At 49.1% G+C, this 24701-nt stretch overlaps 1 protein-coding gene and 1 long non-coding RNA gene across 11 annotated transcripts in view; one reads left to right on the forward strand and one right to left on the reverse strand.

Moving 5' to 3' along the window:
* Positions 1-23152, forward strand: part of SCTR (secretin receptor) — a 75898-nt gene extending 52746 nt beyond the window's left edge. For 4 of the 10 annotated variants that reach the window (XM_070507517.1, XM_070507518.1, XM_044769096.2 and 1 more), the window contains exons 8-13: positions 9441-9501; positions 10750-10819; positions 14844-14935; positions 16434-16560; positions 21554-21595; positions 22678-23152. In XM_070507517.1, coding sequence (XP_070363618.1) covers positions 9441-9501; positions 10750-10819; positions 14844-14935; positions 16434-16560; positions 21554-21595; positions 22678-22848 — 563 coding nt within the window. In that variant the 3' untranslated portion in view covers positions 22849-23152. Of the gene's footprint in view, positions 1-9440; positions 9502-10749; positions 10820-14843; positions 14936-16433; positions 16561-17579; positions 17763-21553; positions 21812-22677 lie in introns of those variants that run through there. The other 6 variants (XM_044769095.2, XM_070507515.1, XM_070507513.1 and 3 more) reach the window with 3 other exon arrangements.
* LOC139045096 (uncharacterized) lies at positions 19109-24563 on the reverse strand. Its single transcript, XR_011502768.1, has 2 exons — positions 23359-24563; positions 19109-21990 (listed from the first exon to the last, which is right to left on the reverse strand). It is a non-coding gene; the product is annotated as an uncharacterized lncRNA (long non-coding RNA).
* Positions 24564-24701: the final 138 nt, after the last annotated feature.

Consider the following 24701-nt stretch of genomic DNA (forward strand, 5'->3'; position numbering starts at 1 on the left):
TAATCACCACAATAACTCCAAGAGGCCTCTCAGAGAAACCTCGGCTCAGAGATGTGACATAACATGCTCAGGTCTCCTGTAGACAAGAGCAGACCCAGGATTCAGACCAAGGCCTGTCTATTTCCAAAACCTCTTAACTTTTACTCTTCTATTAACAAACATCCATCCATACATGCATCCATTCATCCATCCACCCTCCTGTCCACCCACCCATCCATCCATGCATCCATCCATCCATCCACCTATCCACTCATCCATCCATCCATCCAACCATCCATCCATCCATCCATCCACCTATCCACTCATCCATCCATCCATCCATCCATCCAACCATCCATCCATCCATTCCATCCATTCATCCATTGCTCATTTGATAAACATATGTGAGTTACCCACTGGGCTCTAGACAGAGAGCCAGGTTCCTGTGAGTGACTCACAAGCTTAAAAGGATAGTCACGTGTATCTGCCATTTGCTCCCTTTGGTTTCTTCTTGGTGCCTTTGATTAAGAAGTGCCCCTGCCAGGAATGCCGTCTGCTGTCTTTTCTGCTTGTCTAAATCCTTACTTGCAAGGGCCCTGTCTCCTCATCAGGGAAGTCACCTGAGCTGGCAGAGCTCCCTGCACCCTCCTGCTTCTGAACTTTGGCAGCCTGATTAACACATGACCCTCGGCCAGCGGGCGCTGTAGGGCTCTGCTGATCTCTGGATTTCTGCATAGGCCAGTGGTCCCAGAGCGCCTGGGGACCAGGGGCCCGCCTTCTGCAGCTGACTCTGCAAAAAAATTCCCCGGTTTGGAGCCCAACTCACTGAGCCTTGAATCCCAGATCTGCCAAGATTTCATCATCTGAACACAGACAGTTTCGTCATTTCTAATATCAGGATCATCATTAATTCGATGTTCTTTGTGCTCAGAAGGGCTTAGAGAGAAAAAAACAAAAAACAAAAAAAAAACAAAACAAAAACAGTTCCATCACTCAAAGGGTTTGTAGTTTGGTGGGGAGACAAAATTGCACTGTGATACGATCTCTGTCACAGGTGTTTGGCAGGTTTGAATGAGATACTGAGAGCCTTCCTTTCGTCCTCAAGTATTTATTGAGCAGCTACTATACTCCAGATCCTGGAGGCAGAGCAGCCCGTAGAACGGCAGCGGTTCCTTCCCTCTCGGCCTCTCTGCCTGCACAGCCCCAAAGAGACCGTGAAGGCTCAGAAGGTCTGAAGTGGCCTTTCTCTTGCAAAAGCAGTGACCCCTCCTCAATTTGTACTCAACTCATTTCCCCAGAGATAGGTTGCTTAAATGAGTACATGCTACCTGTAAAACTTTGCAAAACAAAAAAAACGTTTTTTAAGTAGAAAAAAATTACCCTAGTCCCATCTAGTGAACATTTTCTAGGCTTTCCTTCCAGAATTTTTTTCCTGCTCACAGTTTTCCCCACAGTGTGGTCATTCTGTCTGTAGAATTTTGAATCTTGCTTCTTCCCATTAACACATAAGCTTGTTCTGTATTCTTTCAACCTTCCATAAACATTTTTAACTACTCAATGGATGTATATTTTTTTTTTGAAGATTGGTCCTGAGCTAACATCTGTTGCTAATCTTTCTCTTTTTTTTTCTTCCCAAAGCCCCAGTACATAGCTGTATATCCTAGTTGTAAGCACTTCTATGTGGGATGCCACCACAGCATGGCCTGATGAGTGGTGTGTAGGTCCGTACCCAGGATCCAAACTGGCAAACCCTGGGCTGCCAAAGAGGAGTGTACGAATTTAACCACTACGCCACCAGGCCGGCCCCTCTGTGGATGTATTTAATCAAACACCTATTATTTGGACATTTAGGTTGTTTCTAATTTTTCACTATTATAAATAACACAGTGATGAATATTTTATGGACAAAGCTTATTCCATGTGTAATATGGAATCCTAGAGTTGGGATCACTGAGTCCGAAGGAGAGAATGCTTTTAAGGTTTTTAATACTTGTCCAAGCTTTTAATTTTTCAAGGTGACTGGGGTGTCAGTTTGTGCCCAGAAAAGAGTGATACTTCTGGCTTTTCTGGGGATGAACCAAACTCCTACTTACTGAGTGAACTTCAATTGGTGGTTCTCCAGCTGGAGCCAGCTTCAGAGTCACATGAGGGCGTGTCAACCCCAGCTGGATGGCCCCACCCTGAGTCTCTGAGCCCCTGGGCCAGGAGTGGGGCCTGTGACTCTGCCTTTCTAACAAGGCCCCAAGGGACCTGGATACGCTGGTCCAGGGACCACACTGGGTACCCTTGTTTTGTCCATGGCAAATTATCCTCAGAGCCTGAGATTGTCTGCCAATAATTTATTTAACACAGCTTCACTGTGCGAATTATAATTTGTAGTAATAATACAGGCACACCTCGTTTTATTGCACTCTGCTGATGCTGTGTTTTTTACAAATTGAAGGTTTGTGGCAACCCTGCATCAAATAAATATGTCGGCGCCATTTTTCCAACGGCATTTGCTCACTTCGTGTCTCTGTGTCACATTTTGGTAATTTTCACAATATTTCAAACTTTTGCATTATTATTTTTTAATTTATTTTTGCATTATTTTGCATATTGGTGATCTATGATCAGTGATCTGTGATGTCACTATTGTCATTGTTTTGGGGCACCACCAACTGTGCCCGTATAAAACAGCGAACTTAGTCTATAAATGTTGTATGTGTTCTGACTGCTCCAACCAACCAGCCGTTCCTCCATCTCTCTCCCTCTCCCCAGGCTTCCCTATTCCCTGAGACACAACAGTATTGAAATTAGGTCGATTAATAACCCTGCCATGGCCTCTAATTGTTCAAGTGAAAGGAAAAGTCACGTCTCTCACTTTAAATCAAAAGCTAGGAATGATTAAGCTTAGTGAGGAAGGTGTGTCCAAAGCTGAGATGTGCCAAAGGCTAGGCCTCTTGTGCCAAACAGTTAGCCAAGTTGTGAATGCAAAGGAAAAGTTCTTGAAGGAAATTAAAGGTGCTACTCCTGTGAACACACGAATGATAAGAAAGCAAAACAGCCCTAATGCTGATATGGAGAAAGTTTTAGTGGTTTGGATAGAAGATCAAACCAGCCACAGCACTCCCTTAAGCCAAAGCCTAATCCAGAGCAAGGCCCTCACTCTCTTCGATTCTGTGAAGGCTGAGAGTGGGGAGGAAGCTGCAGAAGAAAAGTCTGAAGCAGCAGATGTTGGCTCATGAGATTTAAGGAAAGAAGCCATCTCCATAACATGAAAGTGCAAGGAGGGTTCAGCCCCGTGGTCAAGTGGTTAAGTTCGTATGCTCCACTTCAGTGGCCCAGGGTTTCACCGGTTTGGATCCTGGGCGTGGACATGGCACCGCTCATCAGGCCATGCTGAGGCGGCGTCCCACATAGCACAACCAGAGACACTCACAACTAGAATATACAACTATGTACTGGGGGTGCTTTGGGGAAAAGAAGAAGAAGGAAAAAAAAAGAAGACTGGCAACAGTTGTTAGCTCAGGTGCCAATCTTTAAAACAAACAAACAAACTACAAGGGGAACAAGCAAGTGCTAATGTAGAAACTGCATCAACTTCTCCAGGAGATCTGGCTAAGGTCATTCATGAAGGTGGCTACACCACACAATAGATCTTTAATGTGGATGAAACAGCCTCATATTGGAAGAAGATGCCATCCGGGACTTTCACAGCCAGAGAGGAGAAGTCAGGTCAGTGCCTGGCTTCAAAGCTTCAAAGGACAGGCTCCCTCTCTTGCTGGGGGCTAATGTGGCTGGTGACTTTAAGTTGATGCCAGTGCTCATTTACTATTCTGAAAATCCTAGGGCCCTTAAGAATTATGCCAAATCTACTCTGCCTGTGCTCTATAAAGGGAAAAACAAAGCCTGGATGACAGCACATCTGTTTACAACATGGTTTAAGCCCAGTGTTGAGACCTACTGCTCAGAAAAAAGATTCCTTTCAAAATATTACTGCTCATTGAGAATGCACCTGGTCACCCCAGAGCTCTGATGGAGATGTACAGTGAGATGAATGTTGTTTTCATGCCCGCTAACACAACATCCGTTCTGCAGCCCAGGGATCAAGGAGTAATTTCAACTTTAAGTCTTATCATTTAAGAAATCCATTCTGTAAGGCTATTGCTGCCATAGATACTGATTCCTCTGATGGATCTGGGCAAAGTAAATTGAAAACCTCTGGAAAGGATTCACCATTCTAGATGCCATTAGAAACATTCGTGGTTCATGGGAAGACGTCAGGATATGAACATTAGCCGGAGTTTAGAAGAAGTTGATGCCAACCCTCAGGGACGACTTTGAAGGGTTCAAGACTTCAGTGGAGGAAGTGACTGTGGATGTGGTGGAAATAGCAAGAGAACTAGAATGAGAAGTGGAGCCTGAAGATGTGACCGAATTACTGCAATTTCATGAAAAAGCTTTAATGGAGGAGGAGTTGCTTCTAAAGGATGAGCAAAGAGAGGGGTTCCTTGAGATGGAATCTACTCCTGGTGAAGAAGCTGTGAAGACTGTTGAAAGGACAACAAAGATTTAGAATATGCCATCAACTCAGTTGATAAAGCAGCAGCCCGGTTTGAGAGGGTTGACTCCAATTTTGAAAGCAGCTCTACGGTGGGTAAAATGCTATCGAACAGCATTGCGCGCTGCAGAGAAATCATTCATGAAAGGAAGAGTCAATCGATGTGGCAAACTTCATTGTTGTCTTAAGAAATTGTCACAGCCACCCCAGCCTTCGGCAGCCACCACCCTGACCAGTCAGCTGCCATCAACATTGAGGGAAGACCCTCCTCCAGCAAAAAGATTACGACTCACTGAAGGTCAGAGGACGGCTAGCATTTTTTTAGCAATAAAGCATTTTTTAATTATGGTATGAATGTATGTACACTATTTTTTGGACGTAATACTATTCCACACTTAACAGACCACAGTATAGTATAAACATAACTTTTATATGCATGGAAACCAAAAAATTTGTGTGACTCATTTTATTGTGATATTCACTTTATTGTGGTCTGGAACCGAACCCGTAATCTCTCTGAGGTGTGCCTGTCCTCCACAAGCCAATAGTATACAGGATGATAAACCAATAAAGAAATGACATACTCCAAACCAATGATGGGTCAATCACACTATTGTTCCAGGCGAAAGGGAGATGGCAGAAATAAAGTCTAAATTTAGGTGGGGTGTACCTTTCTACAAGTTGGTTCTCAGAAGAGTCGGCTCAGCCAACCAAGAGCTGCGTCCGCGTAAAGCAAGAGTCCGTTTTGCAAGAGCACGTTGCTAGGCAATGAAGGCGCTGGTGTTGGTGGGCAAGACTGTCTCCTTCATGGGCAGCTGCATGGTTTTCACCACTGTGGCAAAGAGTCACCTTGCCCAGGCAGGAGCTAATGTCCCAAGGTCTTCAGAGAGCCATTTAGATCAGCAGAGGGGAGCCTTGCCCACTGAACACTCTCGGTGAGTGCTCACAAACTCTGGTATTTAAAGTCTAATTGTCCCCTAGCCATAGCTGCTCCTCCCCCATTCTTACCTACCAGCCCCCAGCGGCGCCCTGCAGCAGCCAGCTACTGAATGCTTACGGACAAGAACAGGCGTTGATGACCACATCCTGCTTAGATCCAAACAACTTCGCTCTTGTCATGAACAAGTGGGTTTGAAATCATATCAAACCAATACGCAACAACTCTGACTAAAGCTATTACCCGTTTTCCCACTTTCACACCAACTCTGCATTAAAGACAGAAGACAGTGAACAGGCGGCCCTCAATATCCTTGTTCTTTGCCCAAAGCACCCAAAATTGAGGCAGGGATTTTTTTTAAAACTTACTATTTTTGTTAAAGTCATATACTACTTGGTTTAAAGAATTAAATAGGACTACAAGGCTTATAATGAAAAGCAACCAGTCTGCGGCCCCTGCTTCTGCTCCCCAGAGTTAACGCCCTTCACCTGTTCAGCTGACCCCCCTAATCTGTACTCTCATGTTTCTAAACAATAGCCTACTATTTCTTGATCTGTCCCTCGTAGGCGTTGTTTACTCTTTCTGATGGAAGATAAGGGTGTACAATTTTTCATCCACCACCTCCCTCCTCCATTAGAGTTTTTCAGAGTTTTGGGTTAAATCATATTCAATGTAGAGGCCAGCCCAGTGGTATAGTGGTTTAGTTCGCACACTCTACTTTGGCAGCCTGAGGTTCACAGGTTTGGATCCCGGGTGCAGACCTATGCACGGCTCATCAAGCTGTGCTGTGGTGGCATCCTGCATACAAAATAGAGGAAGATTGGCACAGATGTTAGCCCAGGGCCAATCTTCCTCACCAAAAAAAAGAAAGAAATCATATTCAATGTATACCTCATCATGTCTATGTAAATATTGTTTACTGCTGAGCCAAGTGATGTACAATGATTAGATTTCCAATATTTTATTTTTTATTTTTCATGGAGTCATTTTTACTTATTTGCTGGGGTTTTTTCTTTTTCTTTTTTTAAATTTTTTTTTGAGGAAGATTAGTCCTGAGCTAACATCTGCTGCCAATCCTCCTCTTTTTGCTGAGGAAGACTGGCCATGAGCTAACATCCGTGCCCATCTTCCTCTGGTTTATATGTGGGACGCCTACCACAGCATGGCCTGCCAAGCGCTGCCATGTGTGCACCCAGGATCCGAACCGGCGAACCCCAGGCCGCTGAAGCGGAACGTGCGAACTTAACTGCTCCGCCACTAAGCCGGCTCCTTTTCTTAGTTGTTTATATTGCTGTCATTAGTTCTCCCAAATTCTCCAACAGAACTGGAAAATCTCCGAATGCTATTTTCCAAATCATCTGTTAGTTCCTAGTTGTTTGGTTTTTCCTGCTGTATTAGTGTCCCAGGGCCGCCATAACAAATTGCCACAAACTTGGGGGCTTAACGCGACAGAAATTTATTATCTTACGGTTCTGGAGGCCAGGAGGTGAAAATCAAGATTTTGGCAGCGTTGGTTCCTTCTGGGGGCTCTGAGAAACAACCTGTGCCGTGCCTCTCTTTTAGCTCCTGGTGGTTCCTGGCAACCCTTGGTGTCTTTGGCTTGTAGCTGCATCACTCCAATTTCTGCCTCCCTCTTTGCACGACCTTCTTCCCTCTGTGTCTCCTCTCTTTCTCTCTCTCTGTGTCTCTCATGGCTTTCTTATAAGGATGCCAGTCTGGGCCAGCCCAGGTGGCCTAGTGGTTAAGTTTGGCACTCTTCAGTGACCTGTGTTTGGTTCCTGGTCACAGATCTGCACCACTCGTCTATCAGTGGCCATGCTGTAGCAGCAGCTCACATACAAAAAGAGGAAGACTGGCAATGGATGTTAGAGCAAATTTTCCTCTGCAAAAAAAAAAAAAAAAAGGATGTCCATCATATTGGATTACGGTCCCAATATGACAGGCATCCTCACAAGTATGACCTCATCTTAACTAATTATATCTGCAAAGATCCTATTTCCAATAAGGTCACATTCTAAGGTTCTGGGTTGATATAAATTTTGGGGGGATAGTATTCAACCTAATATAGCCACTAATGTTCTTTCTGGAATCTTCTGCACTCCTCTATGTGGGCTGGTTGTTCTCCAGACTTGCTCAACTCCCGTAACCCTCATGCTGAGAATTTCCTTCGTTTTCCTCCACATAAAGCTGTTGCTTTATTTCTTGTCTCTCTTTCTTTGGTTTACTCTCTAGTTGTGCTAGGGCACACCCTCCAGTATCTGTTTAACAAAGAGTGCACAGAAGGTACCTTTTTTTGCATTGCATGTCTGAAAATATCTTTGTTCAACTTTCACACCTAACTTGTAGTGTGGCTGGGCATGGAAATTAGGTTGAAAAAAATAATTTTCCCCCAGAACTTTGAAGGCCTTCTGTTTTGGTATCTGGTGTTATGGGATGTGCCATGTCATTCTGTTTCCCCCGCCTTTTTACTTGTCTCTCTATATAAGCTGCAGGATCTCTCTGTGCCTGTGTTTTGAAACGTCACAGGGATGTGCCCCCATGCAAGTCTGTTTTCATCCTTTTTACCGGCATCTGGTGGCCCTTTCATCTGGAAACTCACATCCTTCATTTCCCGGACGTGTTCTTACATTATCTATCTGATCATTTCTTTCCTTCTGGCTTTTATCTTCTCTTTCTGAAACTTTTAATCAGATGGTGCATGTCCTGGAATTGACCTCTAATTTTCTCATTATTTTCCTGCTATTTTTCATTCCACTCTTTGTGTTCTGCTGTCTGGCCTTTCTCTCTTCCTGGTCTTTATCTTCCAGCCCATCTATGGAATTTTTTTATCTGATTATCGTATATTCAATTTCTCAGCCCTCTTCCTTGTTGTCTGAATGCTCCTGTTTCCAGCATCCTGTTTGTGTCTGGCAGATATAATCTCTTCTCTTATCTCTCTCATAATACTCCTTAGAGTTGTTTTGTTCAAGTTTCCGCTGCGGCCTGGATGGTCTGTTTCCTCTGAGTTCCTTTTCTCAGATTGTTTTGGTCTTTGTTTTTTATGTAATCAGCTTTCCTCAGATGTGGACCTTGACTGCTCATATTTAAGAATGAGTCACTTCAGAGCCGACGGGAGGCCCTGTGTGTGGGGGTGGGGCGTGCCTCTCAAGGGAGACGGGCTGGAAGTGGCCTCTGTGTGGGGGAGTCCCCAGCGTCCCTATCTGTGGGCCCTTTGTCTGGCGCTGTTTGGTTCCTCCGAGAAGAATCCTTTAATTTGCAGCCTGGGGTGTGGGGTGGAGGGCTGGAGCAAGAGGAGAGAGCTGGCTGCTCCAGATCTGAAAAGCCAGCAGCCTGGGGGCGCGGCTCTCATGACTCAGCCTACAGACAAGCATGTCTATTAGAAATAGGATCTGAGCCACCTATGTAACTTCAAATGTTCTAGTAGCCACAGTAAACCCAGAAAAAAGAAACAGGTGAAATTAATTTCAATACAATTTTTTCTTAAGTCCAATATAATCAAAATATTGTCTCAACATATAATTAATATAGAATTGTTTAATAACATATTTTACCTTCTTTTATTCATACTAAATCTTCAAAATCTGGTATCTCTTTTGCACTTACAGCACATCTCCATTGGGACCAGCCACATACCAAGTACTCAATAGCCACAGGTGGCCAGTGGCTACTGTCCTGGATGGCACAAGTGTAGACCATCACTTCGTCCCCTCTCTTATCTGCAAAGGTCCTCTGGAGTCTGGCCAAGGCTCCGGGGAGATCCCTAACCCCTAGGGGCCTTCAGGATCCGACTGATCCTGCCTCAGTTCCCAGGACATCCCTGGCACCCTTGAGACACGAGGCTACACATTTACACGAGATTCACAAGGGTGTTTCCATGGTACCGGCTCACTCCCTGGGCTGGGCTAACTGTCCTGTTCCTCATATGGAGGAGGAAAATTGAGTCCTCTCTCCTCTGCCCCTCCCTTTGTTTTTAATCCTCAGGTTCCCCAGCCGTTTTTGTTGCTTCGTGGGCTGTCACCAGGCACTTTCTGGAAGATGTTGGGTAAGCTGTTTGAAGGAGAGGTAATGCGTATAGTATATTTTATATTATCCACTTCCTCAAACAGGATGGACATTTCTTTGGTGCTATCTAGGAGAGGCCTGTTTCTCAGACGGGGGGCCCCAGGCAAGTTCTCTGGAGCGCCAGGCTGCTGAATGCCTAGCTCGCCCCAGGTGTGAGTTTGCAGAAGGGCTGAGGCCTGCGCCCTCCGGGGCCTCCCTCCCCCCCCCTCCCCCCACCTGCCCTGTCAGTTCTGTGGGTAGGTCAGGTGCCAGACGAGCTTGCCAGGCTCCAGGCAGGTGCTGCTCAGTGAGGAAGCTCCAAGGGCCAAGCCAGCTTCTCCTTCCTCCTGAGATCTCCCTCCTCCACTGTCCCCACCCCTGGGTGTCTAAGGGGCCCGCAGAGCTGGGCGCAGGGGAGCAGTAGCCACGCTCTCAACATCTCCTGATGGGACAGAGAGGTCTAGTCATGTTCTCTAAAGATGCGCTGAGGACGGACGGAGGTAAGCCCAGGGGGGCCTCCTGGGAGCAGGCACAGGGAGAGACAGCTTGAAAGAAGCCAGGGCCGAGGGAGGCAGCACGGCAGGCTGAGCAGGAGGCAGCTTCTCATCCGCGTGATGACACGCCCAGCCCGGGAAGTGGACTAGGTCGGGTGAGGCTTGCAAGTGTCTTGCAGTCCAAGTTCAACACAAAATCATTGTTTCAAAATAATTTTTTAATCGGGTGAATTCACTGTTTTTCTTAAAATCTGGATTTTCAGCTTCTCTAGAAAATATGGAAAGTTCTACCAACATTTCCCATTTTCCTTTGTGGCAAAAATCAGCTGGAGCAGAGTTGCAGCTGCCTTAGACCAGGCACAGGCTCTCTGGTTTGCCAAGTACCCCCCACGCCTGGCATCCTCAGGGTCCTGAGGTCCCATGTCAGTCACCCAGCCACATCACTCACTGATGTCGCCTGCCTGGCTGCTGTCGGCTGTTGAGTTTGCTGCTGGGTTAGCTCTGGGATCTGGGGTCTTCTGGCTCTCAGGTTCCACACGTGGCTGTTCCCCAAGACGCTCCCTGGGCACACGTGGAGACAGGGGCTGCTCCCTCAGCCCCAGCAGTGCCCCTGGGCAGCAGGAAGGGGTCCATTCCAATGGTGCTGAGCACACAGCACAAGGTTCAGGACCACAAGAGTGTGTCCTTCATATGAAGGGCAACTCGTGGTCAGCCCAGCTGCCCACTGCTAACGATGTCTGGCTGTCCTTCCATAGGTGCTGGGACATCAACGCCAATGCGTCCATCTGGTGGGTCATTCGAGGGCCTGTGATCCTCTCCATCCTGGTGAGCTGGGCTCCAGTGGGAGAGACCGAAACAGTGACTGGCCTGTAGGGACAGAGGCCCAGGAGACAGGGCAAGCGTTCCTCCCTCCAGGTGTGGGCAGGGATAAACCACAGAGCTTCCTAAGGTTGGTGGCGCAGGCATGAGGGGCCTGAAGCTCCACCCCCTGAAGGACAAAGGATGGGAGTAGGCTAGGAGCAGGCCTGAGGCAAGAGCTTACATAACTCCCTCTTGTCCATGAGTGGCAGCTGAAATGTGGTGAGCCCCACCCCTGGCCCTGACCTGGCTGGCTCTGTGTTGGCCTGAAATTCTGCCTTTATTGGTTCAGATCTTTGGGTTTTGATCATTTTTCTAGGCGTCCTCTTGTTAAACTGCGAAGGATCACTGAGCTGGGATCACAGGAGGAGGTCATGGGGGCGGTGGGGTGGTGCAGCTGGGGAAAGCTGAGCGAGGCTGTGATCTTGGGCCTTTGTGGTGATGCGAGGCGGGCAGGCCTGGAGGGCTGGTCCCTGGACCCTAGGGAAGACATGCGGGAGTGACTCTCCTAGACAGGCTGCTCAGAGGATCTCAGCCCTGGCTGCCCTTTAGAATAGCTGGGGGCTTTCTAACAATACCGATAGCCAGAGATTCAGGCTCTCACAGTTCTGGGGAGGGGCCTGGGCACGCCTCTTAGACAAAAATTCCCCCGTGCTTCTGCTCTGCACTCAGGCTTGGGAGCCCCGCGGCTGAGCCTGTAGGTGTGGATAAGAATGAGGGGGACAGGGGCCAGCCTGTGGCCGAGTGGTTAAGTTCATCTGCCCCACTTCAGCAGCCCGGGGTTCACCTGTTTGAATCCTGGGTGCGGACCTACATATGGCTCATCAAGCCCTGCTGAGGCAGCGTCCACATAAAGGAACTGGAATGACCTACAACTACGATATGCAACTATGTACTGGAGCTTTGGGGAGAAAAAAAAAAGAGGAAGATTGGCAACAGGTGTTAGCTCAGGGGCACTCTTCCTCACCCAAAAAAAAAAAAAAGAGGGGGGACAGAGGAAGGAAGACACATCGGGGACACACTGGGGTCATCTCGTGGGCAGAATCAGCCCTCAGCTGTGCACAGGGCTCAGAGGGACCCAGGACTGCAAGACCTGGTGACTGAAAGTGCCCTTCCAGGGCTTGCTGGAGCAGAGACAGGCCGTGGGACAGGGCAGCAGCCCCCTCTTCCGCTGACTGGGTGACTTCTTGGGGCTGGTTGGGAGGCTATCCCATGTCCTTTTTGTTTCCCCCAAATAATGGAATTCATGTAAAAAATAATTGGTAAATACAAAATGAAATTTTTTAAAGGGAGTAAAATTGGGGCCTGACCGGGCCGAGTGGTTAAGTTCGCGCTCTTCGCGCTGGTGGCCCAGCGTTTTGCCGGTTGGGATCCTGGGCAGGGACATGGCACCGCTTGTCAGGGCCATGCTGAGAAGGCGTCCCAAGTAGCACAACCAGAGGGACCTACGACTAGAATATACAACTATGTAGTGGGGAGCTTTGGGGAGAAGAAGAAGAGAAAAGAAGATTGGCAACAGACGTTAGCTCAGGTGCCAATCTTTAAAAAAAAGTTAAAAAATAAAGTAAAAGGGAATAAAATCATCCATAGCTTTCACACCTGGATACACATTGTCAACGTGCTTTTCCTTCCTGTTTTTGAGCTCACATGATTTTTTTTTTAAGATTGGCACCTGAGCTAACATCTGTTGCCAATCTATCTTCTTTCTTCTTCTTCTTCTTCTCCTCCACAAAGCCCCCCAGTACATAGTTGTATATTCTAGCTGTAGGTCCCTCTGGTTGTGGCACGTGGAACGCCGCCTCAGCGTGGTCTGATGAGCGAGTGGTGACATGTCCGCGCCCAGGATCCGAATCGGTGAAACCCTGGGCCGCCGAAGCGGAGCGCGCAGACTTAACCATTTGGCCAGGGGGCCAGCCCCTCACGTGCTTTTCTTTTTCAAAATGCTTAATATAGTTTTGTATCCTAGTTTGCTTGTTTGTTTTCACTTAGCAATAGATGTGAGCTTTCCCATGTCACTGGGAACCATTCGACCGATTCGCTATGGCTGCACATACTCCCACAGGAGGACGGTTCCTCGTTCAGCTCGGCCAGATATCTCGCTGTTGTTCTGGAACTCTGACCACTCAGCCTGGGAGAGCCCCGGCTCAGGGACGCCCAGCCCCAGCGTCCAGGCTGGTTTCACGGGCTGGGGTCTATCCAGTGATTGAGGGACATTCGGTGGGCACTCCTGATGCGAGACCTCTCCCCACCAGCCTGACACAGGGCTGAGAGTTCCAATATTTAAGACTCATTCTTGGTATCTTAAAGATTTTTCTTTTTGCCTTTGAGTGCTTCCTGCTAAATTAAATACAACTCTTTTTCTTTTTTTTTTTTTTTGAGGAAGATTAGCCCTGAGCTAACATCTGCTGCCAATCCTCCTCTTTTTGCTGAGGAAGACTGGCCCTGAGCTAACATCCATGCCCATCTTCCTCTACTTTATATGTGGGATGCCTACCACAGCATGGCTTGCCAAGCGGTGCCATGTCCGCACCCGGGATCCCAATCGGCGGAACCCGGGCTGCCGAAGCGGAACATGTGCACTTAACCCCTGTGCCACTGGGCCAGCCCCTAAAATACAACTTTTAAGACAAAAAATAAAATAAAATAAAATAGCGTTTATTATTTTACACCATGCACAGCCAGCTCAGAGCAAGCAGAACGGATAATGAGCTGAGAAGCAGTGTCCTAAAGAAGGAGCGCTGGGCAGCTGGCCCGGTGGTGCAGTGGTTAAGTGCGCATGTTCCGCTTCAGCGGCCCAGGTTCCGCTGATTGGGATCCTGGGTGCGGTCATGGCACCGCTTGGCACGCCATGCTGTAGTAGGCGTCCCACATATAAACTAGAGGAAGATGGGCACTGATGTTAGCTCAGGGCCAGTCTTCCTCAGCAAAAAGAGGAGGATTGGCAGCAGATGTTAGCTCAGGGCTAGTCTTCCTCAAAGAAAAAGAAAAAAGGAGCAGCACTGGGCTAGGATTCCTAGACAGGCCACTAATCCTGTCTTTTGGCAAGTGTCCCCAGGCCCCAGGCTGCCGGGCAATTCCAGTGAGCCCTGCTTCTATTAATGGTGCCGGGGCTGGTGGGTGAGAGGGGAGGAGAGATGCCACCATGTGGGCAACTTCATAATGTCCCAGCACTGAGGACTGGAGTTGGGAGAGGGAACACCGAAAAAAAATAGAGACTCATTCCTGTCCTTTAGAAAGCTTTGATCGAATTGGCAGATAAATGGACATACACACAAGTTTGACAGATGCATACATTTGGCTTCTTTCAAGTATTTCAAGTACTATTACACAGTCACATCAGCCCTAACTACAATGAATCAGGAAAGGGAGGTAATCAAGGATGGCTTCCTGGAGCTGGTGATTGGGCTGCAAAGTGACTCTATAAGGCTCTGAAGCAGTGGTTCTCAAAATGTGATCCCCAGAGCAGCAGCTTCAGCATCACCCGGGAGCTTGTTAAAAATGCAAATTCTGAGGCCCCACCCCAGATTTTCTGACCTGTAATTTCTGGGGTGGTGGAAGGGAGCTGGGCGATATGCACCCTAAACTTGGAGAAGCTCTGCTGTAAGGTGTGGCTACTCAGAATGTAGACCAAGGAGCAGCTTTGGCATTCCCTGAAGCTTGTTAGAAATGCAGACTCTCAGGCCCCCTGCAGCCCTGCATTTGGACAACAGCCCTAGGGGATTGCAGTGCATCCCAAGTGTTGATAATCTGCTGCAAATGAGCAAACCTTAGAGCTCTGCAGCCCGGGGCTGGGAGTGGGTGCTGTGTCCACCATTGCCTCTGGGCAGTTTGTTTTCACCAGGCCTGTTGGGGGGTCTGTAGTGGGGAGCAGTGATGTGCCATCCTGGGTGTGGTCTGCACTGCCTTCTCCCTCAGGGCCAGGGCCAGGGCCAGGAGAGGTGGCCGGGAAAGCAAATCACCTTTAGCCCCACCTCTGCCTTGTGTTTTACAGATTAATTTCATCCTTTTTATAAACATCCTAAGAATCCTGATGAGAAAACTTAGAACCCAAGAAACAAGAGGAAATGAAGTGAACCATTACAAGTAAGTGGAGACCTAAGGCCTAGGCACGTTCAGTCAGTCAGTCAGCAAGCACTCACTGAGCACCTGCTGTTTACCCAACTCGTGCTAAGTTTTATCCCAAGGGGTTTACAATGCAAATTGGCGGAGATGGGTGAATGGGTCTCACTGTGAAGCCTTTGACACTGTGCTGGGGAGGAGAGAGAAGAAATCTGCTGCAGGATCCCAGGAAGCAGAGACCCTACCTTGGGGCGAGCCTAGAGTCTGCAGACGGGCTTCAGCGACCCAGATTCAAACAAATTTGTATAGGTACGTGTATTTTTCAGGAGAAAAGGACTATAGCTTTCATCAGATTTTCAAGGAGACATGTGATCCAAAAATACCTTAAAACCTTTAAGATGTGAAAGAGAGACGCTGTATTAGTTTCCTAGGGCCGCCCTAACAAAATACCACAGACCAATTGCTTCAACAACAGAAACTCGTTTCTCACAGCTCTGGAGGCTGGAGGTCCAAGATCAAGGTGTTGGCAGGTTTGGTCTCTCCTGAGGCCTCTCTCCCTGGCTTGCAGGTGGTCGCCTTCTCACTGTGTCCCCACATGGCCTTTTCTCTGTGGGTGCCTCCTTGAGGTCTCCTCTTCTTATAGGGACACCAGTTGATTGAGCTAAGACTCCACCCTAAAGACGTCATTTTTGCTTCCTCACCTCTTTGTAGGCCCTCTCTGCAAATCCAGTCACATGCTGAGGTCCTGGGGGTTAGGGATTCAATTTGTGGATTTGGGGGGTGGGGCACAATTCAGCCCATTAATAGATGTTAAAGACATACCAGCCTCGGACAGAGGCTTTCTCTGCCACATTGTGAGTATCGAGAATCTGGCAGTGGCCTGGCTTACTTGGTGACAGCTTCCCCAGGACAACTCTACAGCATGGGCTCCAAGGTAGGGTGGAGCTTGGGATCCAGGATAAAGTTGCCAGATAGAATACAGGAGGCCCAGTTCAATTTGAATTTTGGATAAACAACGAAGAGTTTGTTAGTACTTAAACCAAAAAAAAATGTATCCGTTGTTCATCTGAAATTCAAATTGAACTGGGCATCCTGTATTTTTATGTGCTAAATTTTGCAGCCCTAATCTGGGAAGGAAATAAAAGAACTTCTCCCTCTAGATATTTATTATCAAACCAATAAGAATGCTGGCTTTGCTAATAATACGTTTGACAGAGCGGTGGTCACACATGCAACGTAATTCATGAGTAAGGTTATTTGGGTGGATCCGTGTTCAAATTCTCTTTACCGCAGGGAGGGAGGCATGATGGGAAAGTTTTGGGATTGGCCATGGCTTGATAAGTGTTGCCTCTGGGTGATGGGCAAGTGGGAGTTGGAAATTTTCTGAAAAAACAAATAAAACCGAAAAAGTCTGGAGACACTGTGGCCAAGCCCCCTGCAGCCGGGGTCGAGGTGGGGTCCGTGGAGTCTGTGCCCGTGGGGAGGGGAGGCCCGGGAGACTGCAGTGTCTCTGTGTCCCCAGGCGGCTGGCCAAGTCCACCCTCCTGCTGATCCCGCTCTTTGGAATCCACTATGTTGTCTTTGCCTTCTCCCCGGAGGACGCCATGGAGATTCAGCTGTTCTTTGAACTGGCCCTCGGCTCATTCCAGGTAAGCTTCAGAGACCGTGACTTTAAGGGGAAAAGAAGAGTTCTCTTCCCTTCGAGGAAAATGCAAGTCGTAGACACAGCAAGCCGGGTCATCCCGGAAGAGTCCAGCAGTGCGTTTTGGGGAGGCAGATGCCTCATTTGGCCGAGACTCAAGAGGAGCAGGGTGGGATGTCACTGTGCCGTGTGACTCTGAGTGAGACCCAAGTTCCCCACTGCTCCAGTGAGGGTGGGGGATAAACTAAGGAGAGAGGGACTGACTCTGGGGAAAACGAAAGGGAAAAGCCACCGGAGCACACGATATTGCTCAACTCTCCACGGCACATAAAGAGTCAGAATCACGTAAGCCTGAGAGCCATCGCTGAGCCATCAAAAAGTGGCGCCAGAAGAGGAGCATTGTGGGAGGGTGGGGGTGGGGCGGGAGGGTGTTTGAAAGAATAATATCCTCATCTTCATACTGGGAAGTCCATAGAAAATGCCCCAAACTGAAAGATCAGAAATAGCAATATCAGCATATTATTTAGAATCAGTTAAGAAAGTTCCAAATAGTTGCTTCTGAGGAACAGGAAATGGGGGCGGGGGTGTCAGGAGGCTGCTGTTTTTTGTGACAAGAATCATTTGACTCTTTGAAACCATGTGCATACACAACTTACCAAAAATAAAAAACAACTTAAAAAAAGAAAGAAGAAAAGCAAGGGGAGAGATCACCTACCTACTAATGCAACGAGATGTTGTAAGGTTAATAAAAAGTAGTAAACATGTTTGGATGGAAGGACCCTTAACATGAATCCCAAACTTCACAACATTATTTGTGTATTTACTCACAGCTATCACCTTCTAAAAATAATATGATGTACCTTTCAGGAAAAACATACGGGGGACAAAAAAAAGTAGATGAGGAATCAGTGAAAAAAGAAAAAACCTAAATTGAGTTGTTCATAAACAGAAACAAATTTGATAAAAGTCCTATGAAGGGGGGCTGGCCCCGTGGCCGAGTGGTTAAGTTCGCGCGCTCTGCTGCAGGCAGCCCAGTGTTTCGTTGGTTCGAATCCTGGGCGCAGACATGGCACTGCTCATCAGACCACGCTGAGGCGGCGTCCCACATGCCACAACTGGAAGAACCCACAATGAAGAATATACAACTATGTACCGGGGGGCTTTGGGGAGAAAAAGGAAACAATAAAATCTTTAAAAAAAAAAAAAAAAGTCCTATGAAGGGCTGGCCTGGTGGCGCAGTGATTAAGTGCGCACATTCGGCTTCTCAGGGCCCGGGGTTCGCCAGTTGGGATCCCGGGTGCGGACATGGCACCACTTGGCATGCCATGCTGTGGTAGGCGTCCCACATATAAAGTAGAGGAAGATGGGCAAAGATGTTAGCTCAGGGCCAGTCTTCCTCAGTAATAAGAGGAGGATTAGCAGTAGTTAGCTCAGGGCTAATCTTCCTCGGGGAAAAAAGAAAAGAAAAGAAAAAAAAAGTCCTATGAAAGTGGAAGAGGCAAGTCATAAATTTGGTTTGGAGCTTCCCGGTAGCCAAAGCAAAGATAGAAACACAATCTGTTTCAAGATTTACAGTATCCATAGATGAAAACAAACTAGTTTCCTGGAAAAGCCTAGCAATTATAGACTTTGGAGCCTGAGAGAAATTTCTCCCAGTGGGTTTTCCTGAAGAAGCCGCCTGTCCCCAACAACCTCGATCATCCTGCAGGGTCCTCCTCACTAGGGAGACCTCGGCCTCCAGGAGGGGGCTCAGAGCCTCTCTCATTCTCAGAGTTCTGCTCAGGGTGGGCGTGGCTGGGGTGGGTCCTCCTGTCACTCACAGGTTCTAGGAGAACATGTCACCGGGAACACATTAAGCAGAGTCAGGTCTTGCCCTAACCCGTGTCTTCAGACCCCACCCCAGGGCTGTCTCCTCTGCCTCCGCTGAGCCTCTCTTCTGCCCAGACTCCCCCCAGAGAACCCAGCCTCTTGTGTAAGCCCTGGTTCTTTTCCTCTGGGCCAAGCTTTCATGCCACTGCTCTTGTAACGTGTGGGGAGGCCGGGCTCACAGTGGCCCATTTAGCAGGGGACGGATTCCAGGTCCATGCAGCTCACAGAAGTGGGTGGCCACCTCGCTGTGTGGATGGCAACTTCCTGTCCCCTGGAGTTGGGGCTTATGTGCCAGGCTGTGGTCTAGCCAAGCGATGGCCATTTAGCTTCTCTGGAGAAACGACTTGTCAAGCAAAAACCAAAAGCACTTTCGTAATGTTCCCCTAGAAATGATTATGAAGGAAAAGGCTCTTTGACAGGTTTTTTTTTTCAAAGAATCTTTGTTCACATACAAACATATGTATCATTTTATTATATATTATACATATTTATGCTATATACTTATATATAATATATATTTTAAAAACTTTGTATTGTGGAAAATTTCTTCCACATACAAAAAACGCAGAGAATAGCATAACAAACCCCCATGTGGCCACTGCCCACTTCTGGTCTGTCCTGTTTCATCTCTATCCCCATCCACTTCCTCCACCCCATCCCCCATCATTTTAAGCAAATCCAAGACATTTTATTTCAAATGTAAATATTTTAGTATGTATTTCTGAAAGAAGGCTTAAAGAACATAGAGAATGACAATACTATTATCACTGTCATATATTTTTAAAAACTAAAGTTTATTAACTCTGCTTGTAGAAATAATACTTGCTTATTGTAGAAAATTTGGAAAATAAGGAAGAGTTAAAAGAAAAAGAAAAATTCATCCATTATCTCATAACCCAGAAATAACCTCTGTTAAAACATTGGTGTGTTTACTTCTAATTCTCTTTTCCATCCAGGAAGACACACCTATAGTTGTCCACAGATGGACACATAATTGAGATTGTGTTGTGTGTGGTTTTCTATCCTGCACGGTTTGTTTAATTCTCTATCATGCCCAATGTGAACATTTCTCCATGTCATTAAAATTCTTCAAAGGCTTCATTTTTTTTCTTTTTTGAGGAAGATTAGCCCTGGGCTAACATCTGCTGCCAATCCTCCTCTTTTTGCTGAGGAAGACTGGCCCTGAGCTAACATCTATGCCCATCTTCCTCTACTTTACATGTGGGACGCCTGCCTTAGCGTGGCTTGCCAAGCAGTGCGTAGGTCCACACCCAGGATCCGAACCGGCGAACCTGGGGCGGCCGAAGCAGAACGTGTGAACTTAAACGCTGCACCACCGGGCCGGCCCCTCAAAGACTTCATTTGTAATGATTGTATAAAAACTGTGGAACTTCTTAAACTTGCTGGCTGTGTGAGGCCTGCCCCATATATACCTGGGGCGCATCTTAACTTTCCTCCCCAGCACTCCTATCCTCACCTGAACAGTGAAAATGTGTCCCTGGATCCTTGAGGCCCAGACAGGAGAGGCCTAGGCGACCCTGGGCCCAAGGAGCTGGGCAGCAGCCTCGGCCAGCAGCCTGACCGCCAGCTCTCAGCCAAACACACACAGCTTCAGGCCCACCCAAACCCCTGTGACTCTGTTCCCTCCCCTGTACGGGGGGGGGGGGGGGGGATCCTCCCACCTATCTCCCAGGGCTTTGCCAAGGATTAAGTGAAGCACCTGGAACTCAGAATCCCACAGTTACGCAGGCCAAGCTGTGCTCCAAATCCAGCTCTGTTTCATTTCAAAGTCTTCCACATGTGGGGATCTTTCAAAGCTGCTGATGCTCCCACCCTGACATTCAGATTTGGGGTACAAAGTGCAACCTGGGCAGAAGCTCCCAGGTGATTCTAATGTGCAGCAAATTTGGAAATCGCTGCCTTAAGTATTCTGCTCCGCGCCCCCCCCCCCCATTGCCCCCATTCTAGACAGCAGTCATTGATGCTGGAAATTCTAAAGCAAATCCTTCCAGTTTTGTCACTAAGTCCTGTTAAAATGCCAATACCCCTGAGCAGTCGTACGTTTGAAGCACCATAGACAAGCTGATCCTTCACTCTTTGGGGTCCTTTCCAATGTAGTAAGTGGCTAAGGGAGGGCCTGGATGGGACTATGGAGGGGTTGGGCCACCCAACCTCCGAGCTGTGGCACCCAGGCCTCTGAGGGGGAGGGTGCTCCAGGAAAGCCTGAGGGCAGAGAGGAAGGGCAGGCTGCCCGAGGTGGGTCCCTGAGGGGGTGAGCAGGGCACATACACTGCAGACCCTGTTCACAGCTCCTGGTTCCATGCAGGCCGCTTACACTCAGATGCCACATACCAGACTGGAGTTCCTACCCTGGCAGAGCTCCATGCCGGGACCCGGGAGGAGGGGGGGCCACCATCAGGAACACAGAAGCTCCAGATACCAGGGAGGGAGGGTCCTGATAGGCAGACCCCCACCATACCAGGGAACATGAAGCGTAGGCAGCCCTGAGGCCCCTGACTGAGGAGATGCGCTCATGGGTCCATTAAGCTGGGAGGTCACACTGCACCGCTGGCTGGCCAGGACCTGCGCACAGGGTTTCTTCTGACTACATATCTGTTTTTCAATTTGAATAGTTGTCCATGTTTAACCATCTCCAGATTTCCAGCTTATCTTGAAAAATGAGCCCACACAGGATCCAGGATTTCACATGGGCCGTTCCCAAACCCTCCCAGTGGGGTGGGGTGGGCGTGCTTCAGGTGCTGCCACTCCCGGCTTCTCCTGAGTGGCCCACCTTACTAATTTAGGTGATTGCCGCGTCCCTGTGGGCCCACGTGAGCAGCGCCTACTTCAATGTTCCTGACACCACACATGTGCCAGGGAGGCCCACGCTAGACACTGGGGACAACAGACGAAAGGGACTCCATCCTTGCCCCAGAGGAGCTGCCTGTGCTGGATGATGCCAACACAGCCAGGGACACTTGAGGGGCCCAGAAGAGGCAGACCCAGTCGCTCCTGGAGTGAGAGAGGTGTGGGAAGGCTCTGGGGACGTTCCTGAGGGGAAGCAAGCCTGGGGCTGGTGATTCAAGGACTGGTGGCCGGAGCACTGCACTAACGCCCTGCTCGCTCCACAGGGCCTGGTGGTGGCCGTCCTCTACTGCTTTCTCAACGGGGAGGTGAGTGTCCTGGGTTGCCCGGATTTCTGGAGGAGCTCCCAGGCCACTGGATTCCAGTTCAGAAGGAGCTACCTGGAAAGGGTGATGGGGAGGGGGGTGTGGTGTGAGGGGACGCCTGGGCTTGTCCTCTGGGAGTCTGAGCTCACTTCATGGGAGCAACGGAATCACCCGGAGGCCGTGTTGAAACATTTGCTGGGCCCTACCCCCAGTTTCTAATTCAGCCAAAATGGATTCTGTAGGTCTGGATTGGAGCCTGAGAATTTTTTTTAACAAGCACTCTGGGTGATTCTTATCCTTAGGCAAGTTCAGGAAATGGAGCAGCTCCTGGATGTTCTGGCTGCTTGCTTGATGTGTGATCTTGGTCACCGCCCTTCTCTGGGCCTCAGTCTTCCCATCTGTAAAATGGGAGATTCAGATGACCTGTCAATCAATCCTGAGACCTCCAAATGAGTGTTGACTCCCTGGGGGGCTGCACACTTACCTTGGGGTCTCTGCCCTGGCCCAGAGCATCTGGGTTAGGAGCAAGGCTCCTGGCACACGCAATCTGCACAATCAACACTACTGGGATACGGTATTGCACACAAGTCCAGCCTTGCTGTGACTGTTGACCATTTATCTGGTTCACCACACTTGAATGGGAATAACCTCTGATGTTTTCAAAAAATCAAGCATCAAGCCTAGGCTCAAAGGTTTTGCTTCTACAGCTGGGGATCAGGAAGGAAAATTCCAAAGAGCAACTCCCTGGCCCCAAGTCAAGTTCTGAGCTAGGGTGGCTTCATGGGGATGTGTCCTGTTGTCCCAGACGACAGTCTGGACGTCGGAGTTCTGGAGTTTGTGAGACAACCACAAGCCCCTTTTCTGGGACAGATATACTGAGATCGCGGGTCAGAGTGCCCAGGGGAGAGGGGTCCCCCATACCTACAGGACATCGGGCTGGAATTCGTCTGTCTGGGTGCCTGCAGGAGAGGGAAGGCATGACTGCTGGGCTGGTGGCAGGGCCCATGTGGAGGTCCCCAGGGAGTGGGCCTTAGGGCACAGGGTCATTCTTCCCTCCCTGGCTGATGGCTTGTCTCTGGGGGCAGGTGCAGCTGGAGGTTCAGAAGAAGTGGCAGCAGTGGCACCTCCGTGAATTCACACTGCGCCCCATGGCCCTCAACTCCTCCTTCAGCAACGGCACCAGTGGCCTCACCCATGGCACCAAGACCAGCGCCCCGGAGCCAAATCGAAGCACCTGGAGGGCGAGCGTCATCTGAGAGGCTGGAGCAGGGCCACCCATGGACCCAGAGGCCAAGATGGGTCCCGAGAGGGCTGGACACTGGCAGGACAGTCTGTCTTCCCAGCAGACAGCATATGCTTACTCCTGTGACTAATAACACCCTTCCTCCAGGCCTGGGGTGGGGGTGGGGGGGTGGTAGTGATGATTCCTCAGAACTGAAGGAACTTGGGCCTCCCTGGGGCAGGAAGAGGGCCTGGGATCTGGGTCTACCGTGTTCTTCTGGGAAGAGCAGTTCAGGGGTCCCAAAAGGGGGCAGGGAAATAAATGGTAGCTGGGATGAGATTTGGTCTGAATTTGTCAGTCTTCTTGCCCTTGAGAAATGATGCGAGGGAGGATGCTCTGGCTCGCTCCCCTACCCCTCCTGGAGGAGGGGGCTTCCCTAATCACCGCCCCCCTCCAGTTTTCAGAGACAAGCTTAGAAGCCCAGGAAACATGAGAAATCGAGGCCCTTGGCCCTAGGATCTCCCCACCCCTCACGGCAACTCACCTGTCCAGCACCTCTCACGCTAGAGTCTTCAAGACAACAGCTGAATTAATCTGATCAAGTCACAGTGAGGACCTGCAGCTCCCTGTTGGTAACCCTAATGGGGAAGGAGGCAGCCCTCTGTTCTCACAGCTCTTTCACAGGTAGTTATCCACAGCCCCAGGTGCAGGGACAGCAGGCCATGGGGCAGGATCCCATTTGACAGAAGAAACAGGTTCACCAAGGTCCTTCCTGTGACTTGCTCAAGCTACTCAGCAAGGAAGTGGCAGAAGTTCAGTCCAGGCCCTTTGGTTTCAAACCCCCATGCTCCAAGGCTGTGTCTGTTTTCCCCACTCCAGGCAGGGAAGGACAGGGGACACGGAAGGATAGGGGTCTGTCTCCCCGCCCCACTGGGGATTTTAGTCTCACCCTTTACTCTCTGGATCTCAGTCCCCTTGAATATCAGTGCTCCTCCCTGCCAGATGATGGGACTACATGTTTGAGCCCTTTCACAAAACGAAGCCTACTAGTGCTCAGGGGAAAGCATTCTGGACAGAAGTGGAGACAACTCCTCCCCCACGTAGAGGAAAGGGCATCCTGCCGGTGGGTGGGCCCAGCTCCAGTCTGGCTCTGGGTGACCCTGGACAAGTGCTGTCCCTCTCTGGGCCCTGGCTGCCCACCTCTGCACCAACCCCCTGCAGAGACAAGGCAGTCACCCCTTTGCACCCCTTGCTCCTGCAGGGAAAAGGCCGGGGAGCCATCTTCCAGGGCTGAGAACCCAGCCTGTATGTGTGATGAGCTCTGCTCTCCAAAGAACGGATTGGTCCACCTCAACTTTTTTGAGTGATCTCCACGGACTGCATGCATCTTAGAATAAAAGTTTCTTAAAACTCACAAGAGGTAGGTATAGGTGCCCAGCCGAGTCCAGGAAGGGGACCTGCAGTGACAAGGGCAGGGCAGAGACCAAAACCCCATGCAATCAGGAGCAGCCAGAATGAGCTGGGAAGGCCAGAATTCATCAGGGGCGGAGGGGGAAGGGGCCAGTGGAGGATGAAACAGCCTGAGGGCAAAACCCCCACTTTCTGGGCAGAAAAGGGACTGGAAAGGGGGCAATTTGATGCACAAAAATGCAGATCTGCCAGCAAGGTTGGAAATCTCCACTGGTTCCTGGTCCCCTTCACCTGCAGTCGTCCCCAGGATGGTTGTTAATCATTACCCAAGGTCTGGCCGGTCCCCTTTACCCCCTGGAGTCCAGCAGGTTCAGATACGTGCTCTTTGAAACGTATCCCAGGATCAAAAATGGTACCTGAGGCCATCTGACTCTTACCAAAGATGGACACACACGCTCCCCTCAGGGAGGACAGTGT

The sequence above is a fragment of the Equus asinus genome, chromosome 4 (genome assembly GCF_041296235.1).
Source record: "Equus asinus isolate D_3611 breed Donkey chromosome 4, EquAss-T2T_v2, whole genome shotgun sequence".
In the NCBI taxonomy this organism is placed as follows: domain Eukaryota; kingdom Metazoa; phylum Chordata; class Mammalia; order Perissodactyla; family Equidae; genus Equus; species Equus asinus.